Raw genomic sequence first — 19,881 nt, 5'->3', positions numbered from 1 at the left:
ACAGAGGAGCCTAGAGGGCTACAATCCATGGGGTTGCAAAGAGCTGGGCATGACTTAGCGACTGAGCACACATGCAGACTTAATGGAATATTCAGTTCATATGGGCCTACTGCGTTTGTCTACTTTGTCACAGCACTGTGGCACGTGACTATTCATTATTTACGATGACTTTTTCTGTGACTGCATGATATACTGGTTAGAACATTTTCATGACTCATTCCTCATTCCTTCCTATTTGAAGACCTCAGAAGACCTTCTCCACTTGCCCACTTGCCCACTCATGCCCGCCCCAGGCTTCAGTGAGAGCTGGGGACTTCATGTGGTTCATCTTCTCTAGTGGAGAAAACAAATATCCTGAGCTTGTGCCCTGTGAGCTGGTTAGTGGTCTTGTAGTGGTAAGGAAGAGATAGTGCCCTAATTAATTGCACGAGATACACCAGGAGCTATGGAAGGAGATGTAGCTTGGGAACAGGAGAGGACACTGGACTCTGGGGGAGGAGGCTTTGAAGAGGAAGCCTTGGCAAGGAATGCTTGATGCTGTGATGATGTCATCCAGGTTGTCTTTCTCTGGAAGAATGAAAAAGGAAGAGACAAGAAGAGAAAAAGTCCTGCTGGAAATTCCCAGGAAATCTGGTGCTTAGCACTCCATGCTTTCACTGTCCGGGCCTGGTTTGATCCCTGGGTGGGGAACTAAGATCCTGTGTGCTTTGCAGTGCATCTCCCCTCCCCTTCAAAAAACAACAAAAACAGAGTCCTCTTGCTTAGAGAAGCCTCAGATTCTCAGACAACCCTTGCATATACGTTTACAGAAATCTTGTTTTTTTTTTTTCCTAAGCTGAAGCTAAGCCTGATTCTTGATTCAAATCACTTGGCTCATATAAAAATCTTAGGGTTTTAAATGAGATCTAAAGTTTTTAATTGGAAACCAAAAACATCCCCCAACACAAAGCAAGTGAAGATTTGAAAAACAGTCTCATATCAGAGCACTACTTACTTACAAGGAAGTGTTAACAATGTCTACTGTTATGAAGACTCAGTATTTTTCTAGGTGAAAAATACTTCCATTTCAAAAACAAAAGGTTTTATTTGTGGATCTCTTTCCTTAAGTGTATTGTTGCTTGGCTTGCACCTGTAGAATTGGGCAAGCCTGGTCTGAGAGCTGCATATGGGGCGATTTTGGATTCTGAACTTCCCAGGCTAATAGAATAGGAATGGAGAGTCCTTAAGTGGCATTTTAGTGAAGTATTCCATTTAAGTTGTGTAGACACTGCAAGGAGATCCAACCGATCCATCCTAAAGGAAATTAGTCCTGAATAGTCAATGGAAGGACTGATGCTGAAGCTGAAACTCCAAAACTTTGGCTACCTGCTGCTAAGAAATGACTCATTGGAAAAAAACCCTGATTCTTGGAAAGATTGAAGGTGGGAGGAGAAGGGGACGACAGAAGATGAGATGGTTCGATGGTATCACTGACTCTTTGGACATGAGTTTGAGTAAACTCTGGGAGTTGGTGATGGCCAGGGAAGCCTGGCGTGCTGCAGTGCAGGGACACAATGAGTCGGACATGACTGAGTGGCTGAACTGACTGGCTGACTGAGACACTGTTTTAAATTGTTCATTCATCTGACTATTTATCTGTCACTTATTTGTAGAAGGCTACTCAGGTTCAAGTAGTGGGCTGGGTGCTGAGTGTACAGAGTGAACCCAATAAATAAGCATTTAGCCTCACAAAGCTCCCTGTCTAGAGAAGCATAGAGTCGGGTGAACCAAAAATCATAGTAGAATGAGATGGGTACTAGGAGAGGAGAAGTGTTGGGTGTTACAGAAACAGAGGTGAGGGACATCAACCTAGACAACTGGGACAGGAGTATGTCAAGGCTGTATATTGTCACCATGCTTATTTAGCTTATATGCAGAGTACACCATGCAAAATGCCAGGCTGGATGAAGCACAAGCTGGAATCAAGATTTCCAGGAGAAATATCAACAACCTCAGATATGCAGATGACACCATCCTTATGGCAGAAAGCAAAGAGGATCTAAAGAGCCTCTTGATAAAGGTAAAAGAGGAGAGTGAAAGAGCTGGCTTAAAAAATTCAGCACTCAAAAAAATTAAGATCGTGGCATCTGGTCCCATCACTTCATGGCAAATAGATGGGGAAACAATGGAAACAGTGAGGCTTTATTTTCTTGGGCTCCAAAATCACTGCAGATGGTGACTGAAGCCATGAAATGACACTTGCTCCTTGGAAGAAAAGCTGTGACAAACCTAGACAGCACATTAAAAAGCAGAGACATCACTTTGCCAACAAAGGTCCATCTAGTCAAAGCTATGATTTTTCTAGTAATCATGTATGGATGTGAGAGTTGGACCATGAAAAAGGCTGAGTATAAAAGAAGTGATGCTTTTGAACTGTGGAATTGGAAAAGACTCGAGTGTCCCTTGGACTGTAAGAAGATCAAACCTGTCAATCCTAAGGGAAATCAATCTTGAATAATCATTGGAAGGACTGATGCTGAAGCTGAAACTCCAATACTTTGGCCACCTGATGCAAAGAGCTGACTCATTTGAAAAGACCCTGATGCTGGGAAAGATTGAAGGCAGGAGGAAAAGGGGACAACAGAGGATGAGGTGGTTGGATGGCATCACCGACTCAATGGACATGAGTTTGAGCAAGCTCTGGGAGATAGTGGTGAAAGACAGGGATGCCCAGCGTGCTATAGTCCATGGGGTTGCAAAGAGTTGGACTCGACAGTGACTGAACAACAGCAGCAAGAGTTTTCCTACAGGAAGTGATGTCTAAGCCAAGATGCGAAGGATAAAACTAATTACTGAGTAAAAGAGTAAAGGTGGTGGGTGTGGAAAGGGGTCAGGGCAGACCAAGAACCTGAGTAAATGGCAGGGGTTGAGGTTCGGGGAGTGGAGGTGGGAAAGATCTCGACATGCTTGAGGAACTGGAGGAAATTCGGTAACTGGGTAAACATTGCTCTGCTGATAAGACTGGCAAATGGAAAAAAAGAAGCAAAACTGGCATCACAGAAGGGTCTAAAGCAAAAGTGAATAAGGTGAGGGGAATGGATTGAAGAGAGAGGTTCAGAACAGAAACCATGCACTGTGATTATGTTCTGGGATGCGCTTCACAGACTTTCACACGCACAGAAATTTCCTGGGGATCTTATCAGAAGGCAGACTTGGAATCAGCATTTCTAAAGAGATCCCAAGTGATGTCATAGCTGCCGGTCCCAGGACCACAGCTTTGGGTTCAAAGGATCAAGAAAGCCTGGAAGTACTCCTTTTACATGGTGGCTGGTAATTGTGTGGGACAGTCTGATGGTTTAATATGGTTCCATTTATTTAGGTGGTCATAGAGAGTCCTATTGGAGAAGGCAATGGCACCCCACTCCAGTACTCTTGCCTGGAAAATCCCATGGATGGAGGAGCCTGGTGGGCTGCAGTCCATGGGGTCTCTAAGAGTCAGACATGACTGAGCGACTTCACTTTCACTTTTCACTTTCATGCATTGGAGAAGGAAATGGCAATCCACTCCAGTATTCTTGCCTGGAGAATCCCAGGGACGGGGGAGCCTGGTGGGCTGCCATCTATGGGGTCACACAGAGTCGGACACAACTGAAGCGACTTAGCAGCAGCAGCAGAGAGTCCTATTACTAGGTACTGCTGAAACAATAACCTAGTCTCTTCACTTATGTGTTTTTCCTTCCTGTAACTGAATGTCAACAAGGGAATGCCATTTTGGGGTCAAAGTCTCAGACTGGCTCTGACCACAGCCTGATCAGTAGCTCACCAAAAAGACAGAGAAAAATGCTCACCTACACGTGGGCAGAGTTCTTAAGCTGTTCTATAGAACACTGGGGTTCTATACTGAGCACAGTGTTTCCCAAAACTTGAATAGTAATGGCAGTCTTTTCACTAGTAAGGGGGGACGATAAATGCTGATGGGAAATTTTTCTTAATTTAAAGTTTTTCTTCCATGACTTCCCCTTAGTTCTTTAGTGCCAACAGCTATTTGGATGCTAATGAGTGCTGGTGGGCAAGCAAATGAGCAACAAACAACATTAGCAGCAAAGCCGGGCCACACGTGGGGCTGCTGTCTTTATGGTTAAGTAAACTCATGGATGAGGCTTTATGTTATATCCATATACTGCGATCACATTTTCCGGGTTAAAACCCTTCCGAGTTCATGGGAGAGGACACTTCAGGGTTACAGAGTCTCTTCAAAGTGCAACAGAAATGGATAAATTGGCAAATCATGTCTTCTGACACACTGCTGGGCTCCTTCAACCTGCCCGGGTGACTCTGGGCCTCCCTTCTGTCCAGTTCGGCAGAGCAGCTCTGCACGAGCCTCCACAACCCACTAGTCTACAGTTCCTGGTGGTTACATTGGTTTCAGGAAAGCTGCCAGGGCTCAATTGGGCTTGGTACTTCCCCGCCTTCTAGCAATTCTTGGCTCTTATTTAGTTTTAAATTAAATAAAAATTGCAGCACACGAATTTGAATTAAAACAAGAGGCCTGATCTTTGTAACATGCACCATATCAATAGGAAAGCTAATTTGTGCAAAGCACATCTCCTCCTTTAATTTAAACCACAGAGGCCTGCCTCTTTGGTTTCAAGTGAATTGAGTGCTGGGTGGGGCTGCCCACTCTAAGCATTAACTGGGGCTGTGCTGAGCGCGACAGGGACAGTTTCGGGGAGGGGGGCAGGATGCTGAGCAGTCCTCTTAAGCCCTTTGTGCTGGGTGTCACAGGATACAACAGAGCAGAGACGGACTCCTGGCCTTGAGTTTAAAGAAGGTCTTAAAATGTCTCAGGGTAAACTTCCCCAACTGACTCTGAGCTGCAACCTAGCTACCAAAAAACCCAGAATTTGCATTATTAAAAGCTTCTCAAGACTGAGCAAGCAAGAGACCACACTCCTCCTGACCTTGAGACCATTCCTCATTTTTAGGTTCCAAGGCTGCGCATGTGCGGACTCCGAGTCTATACAAAATAAACCGGGTAGGGGCTGGGCTTCCCAGGTGGCTCAGTGGTACAGGAGACACGAGAGACATGAGTTCAATCCCTGGGTCAGGAAGATCCCCTGGAGGAGGAAATGGCAAACCATACTGGAGTTTTCCTGGAAAACTCCAGTATTCTTGCCTAGAGAATCCCATGGACAGAGGAGCCTGGTGGGCTACAGCCCATGGGGTCGCAAAGAGTTGGACACGACTGAAGCGACTTAGCAAAGGGCCTGTGCTAGGTGAGAAATTCAGCCTGGGTCCTGACAGTGGCTTTGCTTACTTTAACTGGCTCTAAAAGCCAAAGGTGGAGGATTGAGGGGAGAGGGCAGGGGGTGGTGGAGTGGCAGTACAGTCATCATCCAGGAACAATGTGAGGATTCCCCCAGAACATTGCTGAACCCCCACCATCTACGAAGCTCCAACCCGTACTTCAGTGCTCACTGCAGGCCCTGTGTGCTGGCCCTCCCCACCAGGAGGTAAGTAATGAGCCCGGGATCCCTCTGCAAACTCTCATCTTCAGGTGCCTCCAGAATGGAGATAGGAGCTGTTTCAGGTTTATGGGGCCTGAAACTTATATATTTGGGACTCTTTTTAAGAAAAATGAGACAGAAATATCTTTAACAGATTTTATATACCATCAGAACACACTGGTAGGGCTCATCCCAGGGTCTTGGAACAGTGACCTGGGGAGCTTCAAACTGAAGCTCCTTTAACTTTACAAGTGAATCCACTTTTACTTCTAAAGCATCACCAGCCCTCTTCCTGCCCAGTGCCAAAAAGTCATGTACAAGAGGAAAGTAAAGATGATGGAGGAAAAGGCTTTGTCACATAGCAGGCATAATTGACTAAGACAGAAATTCTGGCTCTTATTTGATTGGCCTTTGAACCATCTGTGCTGCAAGGGCTTAGTGAACCTTGGCCCAAAGCCAAGTTCTCTCTCTGAAACTGCAAGCCACCTTAAGGGCAGGGTTCTCAGCTTGGTCTCAGTTCATCCAAACACTTACCTAAGGGAGCCTGTAAGGAACTGTCTGTGGAATGAGTAGCTGGGTGATGACAGAGGGGCTGTGTAAATAAATTCACACTCCCTGGGTCAGGAAGATCCCCTGGAGAAAGAAATGGCAACCCACTCCAGTATTCTTGCCTGGAGAATCCCACAGATGGAGGAGCCTTGTAGACTATGGTCCACGGGGTGGCAACCAGTCGACATGACTGAGCAACTTCACTTTCACCCATTTTAGATAGAGGGTCATTGTCATTTACTTTCTTATAGAGGAAAACAACAGAATGGGAAAGACTAGGGATCTCTTCAAGAAAATCAGAGATACCAAAGGAACACTTCATGCAAAGATGAGCTCGATAAAGGACAGAAATGGTATGGACCTAACAGAAGCAGAAGATATTAAGAAGAGATGGCAAGAATACACAGAAGAACTGGACAAAAAAGATCTTCATGACCAAGATAATCACAATAGTATGATCACTGACCTAGAGCCAGACATCCTGGAATGTGAAGTCAAGTGGGCCTTAGAAAGCATCACTACAAACAAAGCTAGTGGAGGTGATGGAATTCCAGTTGAACTATTCCAAATCCTGAAAGATGATGCTGTGAAAGTGCTGCACTCAATATGCCAGCAAATTTGGAAAACTCAGCAGTGGCCACAGGACTGGGAAAGGTCAGTTTTCATTCCAATCCCAAAGAAAGGTAATGCCAAACAATGCTCAAACTACCACACAATTGCACTCATCTCACACGCTAGTAAAGTAATGCTCAAAATTCTCCAAGCCAGGCTTCAGCAATATGTGAACCATGAGCTTCCTGATGTTCAAGCTGGTTTTAGAAAAGGCAGAGGAACCAGAGATCAAATTGCCAACATCTGCTGGATCATGGAAAAAGCAAGAGAGTTCCAGAAAAACATCTATTTCTGCTTTATTGACTATGCCAAAGCCTTTGACTGTGTGGATCACAATAAACTGTGGAAACTTCTGAAAGAGATGGGAATACCAGACCACCTGATCTGCCTCTTGAGAAATTTGTATGCAGGTCAGGAAGCAACAGTTAGAACTGGACATGGAACAACAGACTGGTTTCAAATAGGAAAAGGAGTTCATCAAGGCTGTATATTGTCACCCTGTTTATTTAACTTATATACAGAGTACATCATGAGAAATGCTGGACTGGAAGAAACACAAGCTGGAATCAAGATTGCCGGGAGAAATATCAATAACCTCAGATATGCAGATGACACCATCCTTATGGCAGAAAGTGAAGAGGAACTCAAAAGCCTCTTGATGAAAGTGAAAGTGGAGAGTGAAAAAGTTGGCTTAAAGCTCAACATTCAGAAAACGAAGATCATGGCATCCGGTCCCACCACTTCATGGGAAATAGATGGGGAAACAGTGGAAACAGTGTCAGACTTTATTTTTCTGGGCTCCAAAATCACTACAGATGGTGACTGCAGCCATGAAATTAAAAGACACTTACTCCTTGGAAAGAAGGTTATGACCAACCTAGATAGCATATTCAAAAGCAGAGACATTACTTTGCCAGCAAAGGTTCGTCTAGTCAAGGCTATGGTTTTTCCTGTGTTCATGTATGGATGTGAGAGTTGGACTGTGAAAAAGGCTGAACACCGAAGAATTGATGCTTTTGAACTGTGGTGTTGGAGACGACTCTTGAGAGTCCCTTGGACTGCAAGGAGATCCAACCAGTCCATTCTGAAGGAGATCAGCCCTGGGATTTCTTTGGAAGGAATGATGGTAAAGCTGAAACTCCAGTACTTTGGCCACCTCATGCGAAGAGTTGACTCATTGGAAAAGACTCTGATGCTGAGAGGCATTGGGGGCAAGAGGAGAAGGGGATGACAGAGGATGAGATGGCTGGATGGCATCACTGACTCGATGGACGTGAGTCTGAGTGAACTCCGGGAGTTGGTGATGGACAGGGAGGCCTGGCGTGCTGTGATTCATGGGGTCGCAAAGAGTCGGACACGACTGAGCAACTGATCTGATCTGAAGGACTCTGAAAAATGCTTTGAGCTGTGTAAAGAGAGGCTCCATCTTCATTTCTCAGTGAGGCAAGGACAACTAGGTCCCACCAGAGAGCTTTAAAGTTTCCTTCTCACTGGATGATCAAAACCGCTCTGGACATAATTAAGAACATTAAACTACATTATAATGCAAATATTCTTTAAGGGGGTCGGTCGTTTTTTTCTGATCTCAGCAGCTGTGGTGTCCACATACCCAGAAAAAGATCTGCTTTTTCACTTCCTCCTCTGGCTTACATTACCTTAAGTTTATCTTTTAAATTCTTTATTTCCCAGCAAATACATTGAAAACTTTAGGTCCTGAGTGAGGTGTGGAATATGAGGTATGGAATATCAGGATTCATGCAGAAAATCAAAGCCTAGTCTGGAGCATTCTCTTTTGAAGAAAACTATTGCCCTCCACATGGTGAACTCCCTTGATCCTTCCTACATTCTGATGGGGATCAGTGGGTAAAACATAGAACTGAGCCTACGGCTAGGGGAAGGGTGTCGCTCACATGGGTGGCTTACTGTGAACTGGATGCTGGAGTTTGCCTGTTCTAGAAAGGGCACAGCTTTGATTTAACTTCTGTTCTCATGACCTGGAGGGTAAATCTGAAGTCCTGTCAAGGCAGATGAGAAGGATCGAAATTCAAAGTCCAGAGGCCCAGGTTTAAGTCTCAATTTCATCTCTTAACTAGTTGCCAGGTTGTGAGCAAGATACTCCAAAGTTCTCCATGCGTTTCTTTCCTTCTCTTTTTTAATCCACAGAAAGAGACCAATAATGCCTAGCCTATCTTGCCCTGGAGATGAGTCTCAAAACATACCCACAAAAGGTGTTAGAAAGGAACAGAGTGATTTTAGAGTTGACCATCTATGATTCAATTATATAACCATGTAACCTAGTAATTTCCTCATTTTAAAGCTAAGAAGATAGCTTTATAGCAGAAAAGTCAATGTTCTTAATAATAGGACCTGGCAGATGGATATTCTCCTAATTAAACTATTAACTCCAATCCCATTAATGTGATGGAGTTGTAGTTTTCCTTCTAGAGGATGAAGGTGTTTTAGAACAAAGGCCAGGTAGTAGATGTTTTAGGTTTTGTAAATCATATAGTTTCTACTGCAACATTCAATTCTGCCCTTGTAGCATAAAGATGGGGCTTCCCTGGTGGTGCTAGTGGTAAAGGACCTGCCTGCCAATGCAGGAGACATACAAGATGTAGGTTGGATCTCTGGGTCAGGAAGATTCCCTGGAGGAGGGCATGGCAACCCACTCCAGTATTCTTGCCCGGAGAGTCCCATGGACAGAGGAGTCTGGTGGACTACAGCCCATGGGGTTGCAGAGTCCAACACGACTGAAGTGACTTTGCACAGCATGCACAGCATAAAGCAGCACAGTATTATATAAAGAGAGGTAGAGCTATGTTCCAACTTTATTTACAAAATTCATGAGGGCTAGATTTGGTTTAAAGGCCCTAGTTCGCTGACTCCCCACTTTAGAATATCATAAAGGTATCACCAAGGTCTGGGCTTCCTCACATCCCCTGGCCGTATATACTATACTGCTGGCCTCAGATTTTAATGCAGCTCCAATTTGACAGCTAAGCAAACACAAAAGATGCCAAATCCAGAAAACCAGCAAGCCACGAGGTTATTCGGGCAGACATTTCACATCCCAAGATAGCTGTTTAAACCTTGTACTTTTCTCAAAATCTTCTTTGTAAAATAAAGCATTGTTTAAAATATAATATCCCAGTTTTAAAAATAAACCACAATTCTCCAGAGTGAAGCTACTGATATTTTGATGGAAAAGAAGGAACAGTGCTTCCCAACTCCTAGAAATGCTTTACAAAAATGCACCCCAGTGCCAACTTCTTTATGTGATCCAATCTGCGTTTTGCTGTCCCATTATAAGAGTTAATCATTACCAAAGGTCATCACTGCTTTAAATTAAAGATCACCTATTGGTACAACAGGACAGGGAGGCCTGGCGTGCTGTGATTCATGGGGTCGCAAAGAGTTGGACACGACTGAGTGACTGAAGTGAACTGAATTGAACTGATTGGTACAATACACTCTGTATGACTCTCTGTCTCGGGCACGCCACACCGGCATATCTGGAAATGTAGGGAAGCACTGTCAGAGGCCTACAGGAGGACATTTTAAAACTCTGGATCTCCATTTGCCTGCACTTGATTAAACGACTCATTGTCAACCTGGGAGCTGCCACCCTTTACTGTGTGGAACAGGCTAGGAGGGAAGTGAAGGTAAAACAAGCCTTTTATTCCTGGTTGTTGTTGTTGTTCATTCACTAAGTTGTGTTCGACTCTTTGTAACCCCATGGACTGTAGCCCACCAAGCTCCTCTGTCCATGGGATTTTCCAGGCAAGAATAGTGGAGCGAGTTGCCACTTCCTTTTCTAGATCTTCCTGACCCACGGATTGAACCTGTGTCTCCTGAATTGCAAGCAGATTCTTTACCGCCAAGCCACAGGGGAAGCCCTTATTCCTACTTCTAAAAATTTGGATTTGTTGGGTTTTGAGGTGAAGTTTCACAGACCTTGGCTTAGGAATGATTTCATCCTTAGCCAAGTTACTTAACTTTTTTTGAGATTCTGAACCTCATTTTTTCCATCTAGAAAATGGATTGATATCTGCTTCATAGGATTAATTTGGGCTTCCCTTGTGGTTCAGCTGGTAAAGAATCTGCCTGCAATGCGGAAGACCTGGGTTCGATTCCTGGGTTGGGAAAATGCCCTGGAGAAGGTAAAGGCTACCCACTCTGGTATTCTGGCCTGGAGAATTCCATGGACTGTATAGTCCATGAGGTTGCAAAGAGTTGGACACAACTGAGCGACTTTAACTTTCACTTCACTAGGATTGATTTATAATGAGAAGCAAATAGCAGATATTCAGTAAATGATAGTTTTTCTCACTTTTTCCATATCCTCCTGTATAACCCACATTTTGTTTGTTCTGTTGTGAAGCTTTGTTTTACTCTCATGTACCTATCAGTGAACTGCCTCCGACTGTAATATAAGTGTACAAGTACATAGAAGACATGTAAGGGGAAAAGTCTTCAAATAAGAAAAGGCTGATGGTAGGAAAATTAATTGAACATAAAGAAGCGTAGTCCCCAGAGCAGTTCAGGGTCAGCAAGTTCATTTTGTTTGTTTTCTTTGGGGAAAAAGGGGCCTTCAGGTATGGTTTGAGAGTAGAGATTTTGCTGGTTTCATCCACCGTGTGTAGGACAGCTCTTGGTATTTGGTGGAATTGCTATTAACGCTTTTCTCAGCTAATAACTGATCATACTTGGATGTGATTTGCTTCTGTATTAACCATGAAAACTTCCTGCAGCTTTGCATAGGGAAGCAGCAAGGCTTCTAAGGAGAAGGAGCCGTAACAATGGACAGAAACGGCACCACTTACACACTATTTATCTGTAGGTCTGCATTTTGTGAAACAATTATGCAAATTCCTCCAACTGAAAATGGATCTGAAATAGGTCAGGAAAGGGCTTCCTTGGTGGCTCAGTTAAGGGATCCGACTGCAATGAGGGGAGCTGGGTTCGATTCTTGGGTTGGGAAGATTCCCTGGGGGAGGGCATGGCAACCTACTCCAGTATTCTTGCCTGGAGAATCCCCATGGACGGAGGAGCCTGGCGTGCTGTGGTCCATGTGGTCCCAGAGAGTCAGACACAACTGAGTAACTGAGCACAGGCCAGGGAAAAGTTCAGTGGCTATTCTAGGCTAGATTCTGGCCAGTTTGGGGCAGATATTGAAACGCGTGGCTATCTTAACCAGATTCTCTTTAATTTCATTTTATTTCTGGAAAGAAATGCCACTGGTGCACAGACTGTATGGATAGCAGCATGAAAGTAGGTACAATGGGGTAAAGAGAAGTTATGCTTCCCCAAGAAGTCTCTAAGTATAATGTACAGTGTACACGGTTTCCCAAGTCCAAGGAAAAAATATGAGAGAAAAGTTGCACGAACACACAACAAAATTCACATACCTGAAAACATCATCATGTGTTGAAAGTTCCAGGGGATCTTGTGTTTCCGGCCTAGATTCAGGAGGAAGGAGAGGGGATATATGTTGCAGGCTCTGGCTACAAAAATTGCTACCTGTGGATAAGCGCAGGGAAACATTGAGGAAAATGTTGCTGCCGTAAGTGTGATAGTCCTTGGGCTTTAAATATTATGTCCTTAAGCTTCTCTATATTATGACCCAGAAAATAGGAATAAACATGTAGATACATGTATGTCCAAACTGCTTCCAAAATTCATCTTTCAATGTCAGTTCCTTTCCAGAAATAATAGAGGACTCTCTTCTTTGAACATATACTTGGTTTAAAATTGTTAACCCAATACCATTTCAATCACTGTAAATTTTCTCATCACATTTATGTGGCTGATAACTTACTCTACGCTCAATTCTGCTGCAAAATGTGAGGCAGAGACTGTTCCGAGGCTGTACCATTATCCTCTCAAGCAGCACTTGAGAAAGGATAAATGTGCTTTGGCTCACGATTATCATCTTACTTTCCATCAGTTTATACTCTCTAAATCTAGCAAGCTTCACTTATTTTTTTTTTTCTTTTAGTGAATTTAATTTAGAGAGGAATTGCCTGTCTAAATGTATAAAACAACTTCTGCTTTAAGAGGCATTTCACTAAAATCCAAGCTATACAGGTTAAAAAATCTATGAAAATACTGGTGGTAGTCATCTCTCCCCTTTTCACATCTTGGACATCTTCCCTGATTGTCTGTGCTAGTTTGTCCTCAAATGGGAGGAGTTATTTGGGAAAGAGGGAGTGTCCTTCTAAGATTTGGATGGAATTTGAAAATTCACTTCTCCACTCAGTGAAAAGGGAACAAGAGGCTAGGGCTGGTGCCTAGTTGGACCAGGGCTTCCGGAGAGGAGTTGGCTCTCCTGGCTGTTAGGATCATCTACCTGTGATCCCAGAGGGCATCTGTCCATTTTCCAATGAGGAACAAGGATAACAGCTGCTGACTATCCCTGGGAACATCCACAGTGGCTCAGTATCTTTTTTGATAGACATCCATTCCCTCTGGGAATGCTTAGACCCCAGACCTAGAGCAAGAAAAGCCCCCTGCATTAAAAGTGAGGTCTAGACTTTACCTGTTCTTTTACTTACAGGAAAGAGGCTGTCTTATTAAACTTACATGTGCACAATGCTTAAGATAGTGAAAGCACATCCATCATGGTAATTTGACTTGATCTTTACTCTGTCTATCCTTTTTACAAAGTCTTCACTGGAAAAAAGATTTTATCATCTTGCAGTGAAAGTATTTCTAATGTTCTAAGGCCTGGCTGTCTTCTGATACGTTCTAATGCAGATTAAACATAAAAAATGGATTGACATAATTCTTATGTAAATGATTCATATTTTAAACATATTTTGAATATTCAAAAAATGTCTTCTTTTTTCAGTTTTTTTCCCTTTATTTTCCTCAGCAATTTCCAAACTTTATATCTTGAACCACAGACATTTAATAAAGGCCCCAATATTTCTTAGGATGCTTTTCTCCTCTAACTCAAATTACTTACATGTTTTGAATTTGAACTTTGCAGTAAATCTGAGGAAAATGAACAATTTAAAAGAATAATCCCTAAAGTTAAGTAGTTTGTTTTCTTCTCCTTGTGTTCTGTATTTCAAAGGATACAAAGGCTCCAAGTATGAAAAGAGCATTGAAGATATGATTCTGGAACGTGAACAGTGCCAGGCCCATGTAACAGAAGATGACGTTCTCAGCCAAGAAGTTCATAAATTCAAACAACTGGAAACAAAACAGAGAACAAAAGCCATGAATTATGCTTCAGCTTTGAGTCCATTTAATTTCCTGTGCTGTGTTTGGTGACTAGATGGTCCTCCTGTATGGGGAAGGCCATCCCTAGGCTCAGCCTCTGGAGAGGCACAGGGGACCTGCCCATCCTGGCCAGGCCAGCTGACTACCCTGCCTTTCTGCCCAGGGACAGATGCCACATCCATGTCAGCATCTCAGCCTCCTTTCCAACTGCAAGGCTGTCAGTGATATCCCAGGCTGAGATTTACCAACATGATCCTCAGTGGCACAATTCCTACCAAGATGACAGAACAGTCCCTCTTAGCAGAAACCGACACTACGTGATTTGGTTAATGTGCACTGTAGTGAACCATGCAAGAATGTTTTAGCCCCTGCTGTACATCACCCAGAAGGTGCACTTGAGTTCTCAGACCCTGGAAGAACTATATTAAAAAAAAAAAAAGCTTTAGCTAAATTATCTTCCTCAGGCAGGCAGGAGAGACAAACTTGGAGAACTTAGAAACTTGTGGTAAGGATGAATGTGAACTATATTTCAACATTAGAATGATCAGTATATTTCAAACTTCAGACAATGAGACTCATTAAATTGACTGATGTAGGTATATCCATTAAATGTCTACAATTTCTAGCTGGTAAAAAGAAAATGATTAATCCCAGGGATCAGTTTATTCAGCAAGAACACAATAGATACATCAGATTCAGTCAGAGGGATAGAGTAATAACATGTTATGCTGAGGGATGCTCCCAAGAGTTATTCTTAGACCATTAACTAAACAATTTAAGTTGAACATGAGAAACATTCTCCAACTTCCAGGTTAGAAGTGAAAGGGAAATATGTCCAGGGGCTACAGCAAAGGCAGATTTGGAAGAGACATTAGTTTATGTTCCAGACTTTTCCTTTGGAAGTTTCTGAAACTTCCTTCCCAGACCTACATAAATCACCATGTGAGGTAAACGTCTCTGGAGGCATTTCTCTTGACTTTTTAAGGACTCATTATTTTTTCATGTAATGTATTTACAGCCCCACAAATAATGCCCAATACCTGTTCACTGACAGTTGACAGAAAGAAAGCAGAATCTTGTCAGACACATTATTTAAAACCAGTAATAGAAAGAATGGATTAAAAAGACACAGCTCTTTCGGTACAGGCTGGTCTTTCTGCAGCGGTAGTGATCATCAATTATCCTGAGCACTCACTTTACATTCTAGGCCAGCCCATCTAAACAAACACTGTAACCCAAATAGCCACAGACAATGTGAAAATATGTGGGAAAATACAGGAGATGGGGGACACTTTTCTATTTCATTATATCTTTACTTTTTCAAAATGTGAGATTTGGCTGCTGCCTATGTGCCATAACACATCAGGCTGCTATAACAAAATAATATGGACTGGGTGACTTGAACAACAGAAATTCATTTCTCATAGTTCTGGAGGCTGGAAATTCTAAGATCCAAGTGCTGGGCAATTTGGTTCTGATGAAGGCCCTCTTGATGGCTTGCAAACAGCAACCTACTTGCTGTGTCCTCACATGGCAGAGAGAAAGAGAGAACTTCCTTCTACTGTTTCACCTTCTGAAGGTGCTAATCCCATTTATGAGCACTCCACCCTCATGACCTAATTACCTCCCAAAGGCCCACCTCTAAGTGCCATCACATTGAGGATTAGGGCTTAAACAAATGAATTTGTTGGGGGGGAAGATGGGGGAAGATATTCAGTCCAGAGAGACTACTCAGTTTTTGACATTAATAATCACATTGCTGTTGTTATTCAGTTGTTAAGTTGTGTACAACTCTTTGTGATCCCATGAACTGCAGCACACCAGGATTCCCTGTCCTTCACTATCTCCCTGAGCTTGCTCAAACTCATGTCCACTGAGTTAGTGATGCCATCCAACCATCTCATCCTCTGTCACCACCTTCTCCTCCTGCCTTCAATCTTTCCCAGCATTAGGGTCTTTTCCAATGAGTAGGCTCTTTGCATCAGGTGACCAAGGTATTGGAGCTTCAACTTCAGCAATAGTCCTTCCAATGAATATTCAGAGTTGTTTTTTAGGATCGACTGGTTTAATATCTTTCTGTTCAAGGGACTCTCAAGAGTCATCTCTAGCACGACAATTCAAAAGCATCAGTTCTTTGATGCTCAGCCTTCATTATGGTCTTACTCTCACATCCAAACATTACTACTGGAAAAACCATAGCTTTGACTATATGGACCTTTGTTGGCAAAGTGATGTCTCTACTTTTTAATGCACTGTCTAGGTTTGTCATAGCTTTAATAACCACATATCAAGGTTAAATGTATAGGTCCTTCCCTTCTTGGGTTCCCATCCCAAGTGTATTTTACTCTAGAGAGGACATTTGCTGACTAGGATCCATTCAGCCTCTTCTTAGTGGTCGTACCCCATTTTGTCTCTGGGGTCCACTTCTTTACCCATTTTCAGACCAGTGTGTTTGGTTCAGGAATGTGTGTGATGAATTCAGCTGTTATTAGCTGGAGTTAGGACTTCTGAATGTGAGACATAAAAAAAAAAGTAAGTTAAAGAAACAAAAAATATGTTTGTATATGGATGAATCCATCAAGTGTATTAACATACACATGTACAAACAGCTTGTTCACTTTACAGACATTTGACGTTTGTATTAATTTTTTACTGCAAACATATTACTTTCAGAATTAAAAAGAAAGCTGAATTAAACTACAAGAAATAAAAACAAATATTGAAGTAATATATTAATACATATATATGGAATCTAGAAAAAACGGTATTGATGAACTTACTTGCAGGACCAGAATAGACATAGAGAAGAGACTTGTAGACACAGCAGCAGAAGGAGAGGGTGGGACACGTTGAAGGAGAAGTATTGACAGATATACACTGCTGCTGCTGCTGCTAAGTTGCTTCAACCGTGTCCGACTGACTCTGTGAGACCCCAGAGATGGCAGCCCACGAGGCTCCCCGGTCCCTGGGATTCTCCAGGCAAGAACACTGGAGTGGGCTGCCATTTCCTTTTCCAATGCATGAAAGTGAAAAGTGAAAGTGAAGTCACTCAGTCTCGTCCGACTCTTAGCGACCCCATGGATCCCATGGAGCCTACTAGGCTCCTCCGTCCATGGGATTTGCCAGGCAAGAGTACTGGAGTGGGGTGCCATTGCCTTCTCCGAGATATACACTACCATGCGTAAAAGTGACAGCTAGTGGGAAGCCGCTGTGTAACACAGGGTGCTCAGTTCAGTGCTCTGTGATGACCTAGATGGGTACATGGAAGGGGTGGGGGGAGGCTTCAGCGGGAGGGGATTACATATACTTACAGGTGATTCACACTCTTGTATGGAAGAAACTCACACAACACTGTAAAGCTATTGTCCTTCAGTTAAAAATGAAAATTAAAAAAATAGAGTAGAATAAGATATTTCCCAAATATTTTCTTTCTTTAGCCTTGCTTTCACACAATTCTTCATCTTTTTAGTTTTAGGAAATTATCAAGCATCCTTATCTGTGTGTGTGCTCAGTCACTCAGTTGTGTCTGATTCTTTTGTGACCGTATCGACTATAGCCCGCCAGACTCCTCTGTCTGTGGGATTCTTCAGGCAAGAATACTGGAGTGGGTAGTCCTTCCCTTCTCTAGGGGATCTTCCTGACCCAGGAATTGAACCCGTGTCTCCTGCCTTGGCAGGAGGATTCTTTATACTGAGCCATTAGGGCAGTCATCATGCAAAATGCTGCATAAATCTGACTGTATTTTTATATAATTTACTTTCATTAGCTCAATGATATTTATAAGCCTCTTTCCATGGCAATAAATTTGAATTTATTAAACAGTTTTTAATGGCAGCACAATCTCTTTGTATCTTCATATCAAATTTTATTTCACTGTGTCCATTATTATCCATTATTAGATATTTGGTTGTTTCAGATTTTCTCCTTATAAACAAAACTGCAATAAGCATCTTTATACAAACCTCTCTCCTCAGCTGAGTGACTATTCCTTAGGTGAAATATCCAGATATGGGCTACTTCTGTCAAAGGACAGACATTAATTTTACTTTTTCAACATACTACCAGTCTGCCTATCAGAAAGATTATACCAATTTTCATCTCTAACAATGGTGTGGAGGCTGTGTTTTCCTCATATTCTTGCCAAAATTAATTTTTATCAATTAAAAAAAAAAAAACCTTTGACAATCTGATAGACTCATTTTAAATTGTAGCTGGTTGTTAGAATTTTAAAAAAGATACCCTTCAAAGCAAGGCGGTAGCACTGATTAGCACTCCTTTGTCTATTTATATCATGTAACAAAATTCCTCTGAATTTTAACTTCATAATAACTTCCTTCTTGGGGCACTTAATGAAAACGTGTGGGCAAATTCAACTTTGTATTTCACATGCAAAAATCTCCTGAAGACATGTTTCAGAAGGAGAATCTACATTAAGTTCTACTGCAGGGGTCCCCAACCTTTGGGATCTAAAGCCTGTTGATCTAAGGTGGAGCTGATATAATAAAAATAGAGATAAAGTGCACAATAAATGTAATGCTCTTGAATCATCACAAAACTATCTCCCATCCTCTGGTCCATGGAAAACTTGTCTTCCACAAAACTGGTCCTCTGTGCCAAAAAGACTACTGGCCAAGCTGACAGAAGCGACCAATTTGGTCATTAAACCTTCATTGCCCCAGTCTGGCCCAGAGTAGTCAATTACCAAGGAAATAGATTTATTGGTCAATTTTGAAAAAATAAAGAACAAACTCTACCCCAAAACCAAAAAGAGTAGTAACAATAATAACAACAAATGTCAAAATAGTTGATACAGTATTCAATATGAATAACCTTGAATCTACTTCTTTCCCACTCAGGGTCAGTGAAAAATAACTTGAATTAACATTTTATTTATCTAGTACAGTAAACAACATTCGTTTCATTTCCACTAATTCACAGTTTGTTAGCATTTGGCGGGGACTCAGGTTTAAAATAATATTTGCTTGGGAAAGCTTTTCTTCAGGAAAAAGAAGCAAGTTAATAGTGCAAACAAGACTAGGGGAATATTTAAACTGCATAAGAGGACAATCTATCTTTAAAAGCTCTAAAAATTCATGGTAATCATGCCTATGTTAATTATACAACTTAATATGGTCAGCAAATCATTTTTTTACAGGCTTCTTTGATACTATGTTTTCATTTGGTGTTACTTATTGTAATTACTAGAAAGTAAGAAAAAAATCATATCTGTTTTATTTATTTATTTATCTTGAATTGATATTGACTATATTGAAGATTTTACATATGATCATTTTTCAAGTATTACTACAACCTTTTACACAAAGAATCTTCCAGAACTTGAATTCTTTTGGATCAAAAAAATCATACCAACTCTAAACATGAAAGGAAGGGAAGGAAAACCTGGTGCCATGGTGAAGCATTTCTTTTTTATTATATATCTGTTTTATAAAGTATGTTTATTATGAATTCTGATTGATTCTTACTCCTAATAGTGAAAGAACGAAACTATCATATTACTCTGGTTCATGTGAGAAATATTACAGCGGTTCACTACACCCAGATTAACTAACACTAATTAAATTCACATGGACTCACTCCTCAACGTGGCCTCTATTTGACTTAGTAAAGTTTGGCCCAACATACTGACCTTCATCTACTTGTCCAAGTAATGCACTGAAATTCATTTTAATATGGATGTTAAAGAACATATAAAACTGTAATAAAAGTGAAAGTAAAGTAAGAACTAAATGCATTCTTTTATTTTTTCCATAATTTTGTCCTGGGATTAGCTTTTTTCTTTGTTAATAAAATTTGCCTTTATTTTTAACTGGGAGCCTTCTTCAGAGAATACTTCAGATTTCGTTTTTTATAAGTTATTGGGTATATCTACAACTATTCTGAACAAACCGGGCTGTGTGTGTGTTCAGTTGCTTCAGTCGTGTCCAACTCTTTGTGACCCTATGGACTGTAGCCCACCAGGCTCCTCTGTCCATGGGATTCTCCAGGC

At 41.9% G+C, this 19,881-nt stretch overlaps 1 protein-coding gene across 1 annotated transcript in view; it reads right to left on the bottom strand.

The window, feature by feature from the left end:
- SLC9A9 (solute carrier family 9 member A9) overlaps window positions 1-19,881 on the bottom strand; it is a 657,846-nt gene that overhangs the window by 248,382 nt on the left and 389,583 nt on the right. Inside the window, exons 10-11 of the mRNA XM_005888754.2 lie at window positions 13,731-13,844; window positions 12,056-12,167 (exon numbers count right to left, since the gene is read on the bottom strand). Of these exons, the coding sequence (XP_005888816.2) occupies window positions 12,056-12,167; window positions 13,731-13,844 (226 nt within the window). The remainder of the gene's footprint in view (window positions 1-12,055; window positions 12,168-13,730; window positions 13,845-19,881) is intronic.

Source organism: Bos mutus, chromosome 1 (genome assembly GCF_027580195.1).
Source record: "Bos mutus isolate GX-2022 chromosome 1, NWIPB_WYAK_1.1, whole genome shotgun sequence".
Classification (NCBI taxonomy): Eukaryota; Metazoa; Chordata; class Mammalia; order Artiodactyla; family Bovidae; genus Bos; species Bos mutus.
The sequence above is the reverse complement of the archived record's forward strand: the minus strand, read 5'-3'. Positions and strand labels throughout refer to the sequence as shown.